At 54.7% G+C, this 8,401-nt stretch overlaps 1 protein-coding gene across 1 annotated transcript in view; it reads right to left on the bottom strand.

The window, feature by feature from the left end:
- Nucleotides 1–327: 327 nt before the first annotated feature.
- The window catches only part of CYP46A1 (cytochrome P450 family 46 subfamily A member 1), a 28,670-nt gene continuing 20,596 nt past the window's right edge, over nucleotides 328–8,401 (bottom strand). Inside the window, exons 11-15 of the mRNA XM_070775692.1 lie at nucleotides 5,059–5,143; nucleotides 4,291–4,401; nucleotides 2,010–2,098; nucleotides 1,270–1,336; nucleotides 328–1,088 (exon numbers count right to left, since the gene is read on the bottom strand). Coding sequence (XP_070631793.1) covers nucleotides 918–1,088; nucleotides 1,270–1,336; nucleotides 2,010–2,098; nucleotides 4,291–4,401; nucleotides 5,059–5,143 — 523 coding nt within the window. The 3' untranslated portion in view covers nucleotides 328–917. The remainder of the gene's footprint in view (nucleotides 1,089–1,269; nucleotides 1,337–2,009; nucleotides 2,099–4,290; nucleotides 4,402–5,058; nucleotides 5,144–8,401) is intronic.

Genomic DNA, 8,401 nt, shown 5'->3' with positions numbered 1-8,401 from the left:
GTCGGAGGCCCTCTGGGGTGTCCATGGCCTTGTTGGGAGTAGACTAGACCACAAAGGCCCCGGGGCCCCCGAACCCCTCAATTCAAGCTCTCAACACTGCCCACAGTCCCAACTTCACCCCCGGAGCACAGTCTTCCACACAACGGAACGGGCTTCTACTAAAACCGCCTGGGAAACTGGGCGGTCTTCTCCCGATGTGGCATCGTCTGGGCGTCTCCGGGGGCAGCTTCCAGAGGTATGTCAGCCCTCAGAGAGATCAGTCTCAACATGGCCCCCATTTTACAGATGAGAAAATGGAGGCCAGAGCGCCCTGGCCCAGTCTGGCCATTCATTTTTGCAGTCAACACATATTTATTTATTGAGCATCGACTGTGCCAGGCCCTGGGTGGGCACAGGGGGCTCAGAGATGAATCACACGCCAGGCCCTGCCCTCGAGGCACTCGGAGCCTGGCAGGGCAGTCGGTCACGTCAAAGGACACTCATGATACAGTGTGGTCAGTGTGGTGTTAGAGGTAGCACAGGTGATGGGGGCGGGGGAGCACAGAGGAGGGGCCCCTGGCCCAGCCGGGGGATGGCAGGAGGGCTTCCTGGAAGAGGTGACACCTGAAGAGGGCTTTAGGGAGTAAGCAAGAGTTAGGGTGTCTGGCAGAGGGAGTGGTCTGTGCAAAGAGGCAGGGGCGGGGGGAGGGGGGAGGGGAGAGAGACAACAGCACATCTGGGTGGCAGCTGGGGGTTAGGTAGGGGCTGGTGGGGGTGGTGGCGGGGTTAGCAGGGAGGAGGAGCTCCGAGGGGGTGAAGCAGGCAGTGGAGGGCCGAGGGCCCGCTGGGAGCCAGCATGGAGGGTGCTCCTGGGGATGGGGGTGGGGGAGCAGGGTGCCCAGAGCCCTGGCCAAGAAGTGTGGTCCTGCCTGGGCCCCTCAGCAGGGCGGGGGCGGGGGCGCCGGCTGCCAGCCCCGGGGCTGCAGCGTGCACAGCACAGGGTCCAGCGGCTTGAGCGTGGCCTGCTCCTGCAGCCCGAATCGCTGCCCGGGCACCAGCCGGAACTCCAGCCTCTGCAGCAGCTTGGCCATGACCACCTTCACCTCCATCTGTGCACGCAGGGGGCGGGGAGGGTGAGTCAGCGGCGTGGATGAGGGAGTGAGGCGCCATGGCTGCCTGGGCCCCCAACCCCGGGGGACCCTGGAGCAGCAGGGGGCTCTGAAGTGCTTCCCAGACCAGACGTCACCCCGCGGTCACCTCTGGGTCGAAACCCCGCAGCTGGTCTCCTACCTGAGCAAACTGCTGCCCGATGCAGGAGCGGGGTCCCAGGGAGAAGGGGAAGTAGGTGAACTTGGGCCTGCGAACAGGAGGGAGGCGTCAGGAGGCCACAGTCGTGACAAGGCCACCCCTGTGATGACGGCTTTGGGCCGGGGCTGCTTTTGACCACGCTAAAGACATCACTGCTGACTCTGTTGAGCTCTGGATCAGCATTTTCTCATTTCATCCTCCACTGAGCCTTCCAGAAGGAGCTGTGATTGGTCCCATTTCACAGATGGAGGAATTGAGGCTCAGAGAGGCAAAGCCACTCCCCCAAGGTCCTACGTCACTCGGTCCACTTACTCAGCCGGTCACATGTCTGGCTCCGGGAAGTCTGGGTCTGGACTCAGGCCCCATCAGAGCTGTGGTACTTAAAAGCGGTCACTCTCGAGACAGCTGTTGGTATTCCCATTTCTCAGATAGGATCATCCAGGCTGGGGAAGGCTCGGCCACTTGCCCAAATCACAGGGCTTTCCAGTATAAGGGCCTGGTTATAAGCACACGCTTTAAAACCAGTCTGAGTCCTTGCTGGCTGTGCCTCCTTGGGCAAGTTACCTAACCTCTGAGCTGTGATTTCCTCCCTCTAAATGGGGGCAGAGTGGGGCTCCCAGCTCCCTCGCAGTGATCAGTGGTCACGGCAGCTCAGACCAGAGGCCGCTGGGGCCATCCTCCCACCAGGCCCCCACTCGCCCACAGCTTGAAGACAGACTTACTTGGGTGCTTTGGGGCCGAAGCGATCCGGGTTGAAAGTCAGAGGGTCCTCAAAGTATGTGTCCATCCGCCCCATGACGTAGGTGCTGAACTGCCGGGCAGAGGGTCCGCTTGTCTCTGGGTCCAAGGGTAGGTCCCCTCGCACCTCCCCCACCTGCTGCAATCACCCAGTGGGGAGACTCGGAGCAGAGTACCCCCTCCTCCACTCCCCACCACCCCATCCACCTCCCGACCCGCCCATCTGGACCAGGGTGGGGTTCCGCTGGCCCCTGGAAAGTGTCTAAGAGGAAGAAAGAGGGCAGCCCAATGTGTCGCCAACCAGCTGGGCATGCTACATCATCCCACGCTTGGCTTTACCCTGTGCGGGGAGCCACAATTATCCCTATTTTACAGATGAGGAAACTGAGGCTCAGAGGTTCATGACATGCCTGAAGTCACCTGGCAAGTAAGTGGCCAAAACGAGATGCGAGCTCAGGTCTGCGGCAAGGCCATCCTTCTGAGAGCTGTTATTAATCAAATTTGTCTTCAACACAAGACTCGCTTCAGTGGAGTGGGGGTCAGGATGCCACCGACCCCCAGCAGTCTTTCACCTGCACACCTGGTGCCTCCTGACTGGGGCTGTTGCTCTATGCCCCGGCCCTGGGCCCTGGGTACTGGCCTCTGCACAAAGCGTCTCTCCCAAGTCTTCGCTGCTCTTCTCTGTGTGGGGTCCAGGGCAGCCAGGGCTGGAGTGGGAGTGTAAGACGGGGAAGGGTCTGGGGGCAGCAAAAGGTGCCTACTATGTGCCAGGGAGTTTTGCCAGGCAGAGGATGTACATTATCCTATTGACTCGGGTATCAGCATCCCCATGTTGCCAGGATGGTACTGAGGCCTGGAAGTTCAGCGTCTTGCCTGAGATGACTCAGCCAGCAGGAGCAGGGCTGGGGTTGGAGCCCGGGTCTGCCCACTCAGGGTCACGGGGTTCAGGTTGGACACGGGGGTTGAGAGTCAGCCCCGGGTCCTTGCCCTGCCAGATGTAAGGGCATTCTGAAGATAGACGGTCATTGCAGTAGCTGGTAGTTTTTTAAAAAGCGCAGATAAACAGGATAAAGAAGCATGCATGGCTGAAGCTTTGGTGTGTGCAGGGGAGACTGTGGCCGGGCCCTGGGGCTGGGGGAGCCGCTCAACAGGTGGGACACATCATTCTTCTTTGTGAAAATAAAACTGGGTCCTATTTGGGCTGAACCATGTGCCCGTAAAATTCATATGCTGAAGTTAACTTCAGAATGTGACTGTATTTAGAGATAAGCTCTTTAAAGAGGTAATTAAGTGAAAATGAGGTCACTGGGGCCCTTAATCCAATATGGTGCTTCCCAGGTAAAGAACCCGCCTCCCAGTGCAGGAGACCTAAGAGACCTGGGTTTGATCCCTGGGTCAGGAAGATCCCCTGGAGAAGGAAATGGCAACCCACTCCAGTATTCTTCCCTGGAGAATCCCATGGACAGAGGGCTCTGGCGGGCTATGGTCCCTGGGGTCACAAAGGGTCAGAGACAAGTGAAACAACTCAGCACAGCACCGAGCAATCCAGAATGACCGATGCCATGTTACAGGGCAGTGAAGATGGACAGCACACGTGGAAATCTACACAATCTTAATGGACATTGTGCTGAGTCAGAAAGCAAGTCCGAGAGCATACTATTGTGTGGGTACACACACACACACACACACACACACACACACACACACACACATGAAGGTGAGCAGGTGTCAAGCAAAGAATTCGGGAGAGTGACAGCTTCTGGGGGGAACCAGAAGAGCCGTGTATACACAGCTGGTTACGTTCTAGTTTTTTTGCGGGGAGGGGTAGTGAGTTTATGGAGGTCATTGTGCATGAATGGAGCCTGAATGAATGAATGAGGAAACAGCCAGAGAAACAAAGGCGACCAGGGGGAGAAAAGTCAGCCTTAGTGGGAGGAGGAGCTGTGGGCAGAAAAGGAACTGGGGCAAGTTGGGGCCAGCTCAGGAACTGGGCACATCCCCGTATCTGCCCCTTGCTAGCTGTGTGACCTCAGGAAAGTAACCCGACCTCTCTGAGCCTCAGCGGCCTCAGCTGTAAATGAGGCCTCTCCTTGTAAAAGCATCCCCTGTAATCTCACGCTGGACAGTGTGGCGGGAGAGAAAGCACATCACAGGGTTACGGTTAGACCCAAGTGAGAAGGCACAGGGTGGCCAGGGAGGAGCCCCTGACCTCAGAGGACACCCCGAGCCGGCCGCTCGGGGGTGCGCAGGCAGGGCCCCACGCACCAGGAGCGGCGTGTTGCCGGGGACTCGGACCCCGTCAATCAAGGTCTCCTCCTCCAGCAGACGGAAGGTGCCCCACGCAGGCGGGTACAGCCTCAGCGACTCTTTGAGGACCTGCAGACGCCGCATGGGCAGATAATGAGAGACAGATGTCAGGAAAACCCCCACAGAAAGTGCCACAAGCATGTCCCAGACCCTTCTCTGCTCCCATCCATGGCGCTGGGCGTGTGCCCACAGCCAGACTGGGTCCCCAGCCCCTGTAAGGTTAGCCTCATCTCCATGTCCAACCCCTCATGGGACAGAAGGGGAAACTGAGGCCCGGGGAGGGGGTTGAGCAAAGCCACCAGGCCAGGAGCCAGGCCTCCCCCTGAACCAGGGCCCCCACCATTCCGAGGACCCAGGGCAGCTGGAGGAAGGCCTCCCTCTGTGCTATGTCAGGGACTGGATGGGACTCTGCTGGCCGAGACTGGCCCCCTGGTGGAAAGTCTAAGACTTTTGGAACCCAGACTCCTTGGGAAACCCAAACACAGCACCTTTGACTAATGGGTTGATTTCCATATTGGGATTACCTGGGAAGCCCTAGCCATGCCCCCAGTGGCTTAATATCCTTGGTCTGCAGCAGCCTGGACACAGGGAGGGTCTTTAATCTCCCAGGGGATTTTCAGGTGCCAGGATACTGGAGAATCCCTGTCCTACAGGGTCCAGGGAGGCAGCAGGCCTGGTCAGTGAATCACCCACCTCTGCCCGGGAGCTTCTCTCCCACCCCCACACCTGAGACAGGTACTGCAGTCTCCCCAGGTCCTCGCAGTCAAGGTGCCTCTTGGACCCAATGACCTCGTCCACCTCGGCCTGCAGCCTGTCGGTCAGACAAAGACAAGTTCGTCTCCAAGGGGAGAGGTCTCCACCTAAGTGTTAAGAGGGGGCATGGCAGGAAGCGTGACGAGAGAGGCCTGGGGCCCCCTCCGCTGCACACACTGCCCCCTGGGCCCTGTTCTTGGAGGAACCACCACATCCAAACCCAGAGGTCCAAGTAGTTGGGAACTACGTTTCCGGCCCTCAAAACATTCACCCATCATTGTGCACTGCTTGGAATCGGCTGCAGGAGGCAAACCACCTCAGAACAGGGGCCTTGCACAAAGATGCCTATTGCATAAATGGAGATTAAATTCCATATCTTTAAAAAAAATAAAAAAATAAAAAATAAATTCCATATCTTTGTTTGGGAGACTTAATATTATATTGACGCCCATTCTCTCAGGATTATAAATTCTTTATAATGAGAATTATTCTCAGAATCCCATTCTCTCAAATATATAAATTTGATACCATCCTTATGAAATGCAAGCTGAATTTTCTTTACACCTTGAAAAAAAAAAAAAAGCACAAAGAGGCCTATTTTAGCTAAGCTCAAAGCAGCTGGAAACGGCAGAGTGAACGATACAGGTACCAGCCTTGGGATGCACCCTGTAGAGCCTGTTATACAGAGGGAAGTAAGTCAGAAGGAGAAAAACAACTATCAAATATTAGCACATACACATGGAGTCTAGAACGAAGGTACTGATGAACCTATTTGCAGGGCAGCAACAGAGATGCAGACATAGAGAACGACTTGTACACACAACGGGGGAGGAGAGGGCAGGACGAATAGAGAGGGTAGCGTTGAAACATACACGTTATTGTGTGCAAAACGTACAGCCAGTGGGAATTCGCTGTACCATGCAGGGAGCTCAAACCCAGTGCTCTGTGACTACCTAGAGGGGGTGGGGTGGGGTGGCAGGTGGGAGAGAGGTTCAGGAAGGAGGGGACATATGTATTCCTACGACTGATTCACGTTGATGTAGGGCAGAAACGTACACAGTATTGTAAAGCAACTGTCCCCCAATTAAAAATAAATACATTTTTAAACAATATGTCCCAGTGAAAGTGGACCTGGGCCCCTTCCTACCCATGCCGGAGGCAGAAAATAACAGGGGTTGTGACGATGTGGAGAAACCAGAACCCTTGTGCACCGTTGATGAGAATGTAAAATCGCGCAGCTGCTATGGAAAATGGTACGGAGGCTGCTCAAAAAAATAAACACAGAATTACCATGTGATGGTGATCCCAGCTCTTGGTGCTTGGTGCTTAATACCCAAAGCAACTGGAAGTCGGGTCTCAAATAGATATTTGCACACCGATGTCTGTAGCAACACTATTCACAATAGCCCAAAGCTGGAAGCAACCCAAGTGTCCACTGATGGATGAATGGACAGACAAGAGGTGGTCCATCCATACGATGGAGTATCACTCAGACTTAAGGGGAAGGGCATCCTGCCGCATGCTGCCACATGGCTGAACCTCAGGGACGTTATGCTGAGTGAAAGCCAAGCAAGAAGGACAAATGCTGTATGATTCCACTTGTAGGAGGTACCTGGAGGAGTCAGACTTACAGAGACAGGAAATAGAATGGTGGTGGCCAGGGGCTGGAGGGAGGGAGGCAGGGAGTGGGGAGGTAGTCCTTAATGGGGACGGTTTCTGTTTGGGATGCTGGAATGTTCTGGGGATGGATGGTGGGGATGGCTGCCTGACTGTGAATGTACTTAATGCCATTGGACTACACACTTGAAAATAGTTTAAATGGTAAACTTTATTATATATGTGATATAATATATATGATACACACAGACACACACACATAGCCACAATATTTAAAAAAGAATGAGAGGGGAGAGGGTTTGGGGGAGAATGGATACATGTATATGTATGACTGAGCACCTTCACTGTTCACCTGAAACTCCCACATCGTTAATCAGCTACAGCCCAATACAAAATAAAAAAGTTTAAGAAAAAAAGAATGAATGGACTTGGGAAGAGGCTGCAGAAATGTGGAGCAATGTCGTGATAGTACACACGGTGAAATTCAGGAATTAACCACGAACTGTGGCTGGGCGGATGGGGGCACCACAAGTGGATTTACTGTTGTTGATTTTTTTGCCCATGCCATGCAGCATGTGGGATCTTAGTGCCCCAACCAGGGATTGACCCCACACCCCCTGCACTGGAGTGTGGAGTCTTAACACTGGAATGCTAGGGAAGTCCCTGGATTTATCGTGATAATTAAACTTTTCTGTTTATTCCAAATTTTTAATAAGTACTATTATGTATTTTCATTTTATTTATTTTTATAATTATATTTTTATTATGTATTTTTAAACACCAGTAAGCTACAGTTGACCCTTGCACAACACAGGAGTTGGAGCACCGACCCTTCGCATAGTCAAAAATCTGAGTGTAAGTTTGGACAATTGGTCCTCCATGTCCGTGGCTCCATATCTCTGGACTCAGCCCACTGGGGACCGTGTGGTGCTGGGGCCAGTACTTAGTGGAAGAAATCCACGTGTAAGGGGGCCCCACAGTTCAAACCCTGTTGTTTGAACTGGGATTCAAAAGGGCTTTTTCAGGCTAGAATACTGGAGTGGGTTGCCATTTCCTTTTCCAGGGGCTCTTCCCTACCCAGGGATGGAACCCGTGCTTCCTGCATCTCCTCCTTCGGCAGGTGGATCCTTTACCACTAGCACCACCCGGGAAGCCCTATGTGTTATTTTAGACTCCCAGGCAATCGTTCGGTCTGCCCTTTCTGCTGGGCATGACAACCGTTGCCCTAATGGGCCCTTCCCCACATCCCCAGAGCTCCCAGCCCCCAGCCTGTCCTTGGCGTTTGGCTCAGCCCATCTGGGCCCCAGTCCTTGAGGGACACTGTCTGTATTTAAGGAAACCAACGGCCGCTCAAATGCCACCTCCCCAGGGAGGCACGCCTCTGTCTCGCCAGCGGAAGACGAGCGCTCCCTCAGCCCTTGGTTTGGAATTCGGCTCAGTCCTCAGTGCCAGCCCCTGGCCAGGCCCTGCACACTTCTCAGGAGGGACACAGCCAGGGCCCTGCCCTCCTGGAGCTTCCGGTGTCATGACTGAAATAGACTCAAAGCAGACGGTCCGAGAGAAGGTGCATGTCTGAGCTGGGGGCAGGCTAGGTGCGGAACAGAGTGGCTGCTTTTGGGGTCAGAAAGGTTTTAGGAGGGGGAAGGGAGTGGGGGGAAGGGGAAGGTAGGCAGGGGGGAGGGGGAGGAGGGAGGAAGGA

Source organism: Bos indicus, chromosome 21, assembly GCF_029378745.1.
Source record: "Bos indicus isolate NIAB-ARS_2022 breed Sahiwal x Tharparkar chromosome 21, NIAB-ARS_B.indTharparkar_mat_pri_1.0, whole genome shotgun sequence".
Taxonomy (NCBI): domain Eukaryota; kingdom Metazoa; phylum Chordata; class Mammalia; order Artiodactyla; family Bovidae; genus Bos; species Bos indicus.
The sequence above is the reverse complement of the archived record's forward strand: the minus strand, read 5'-3'. Positions and strand labels throughout refer to the sequence as shown.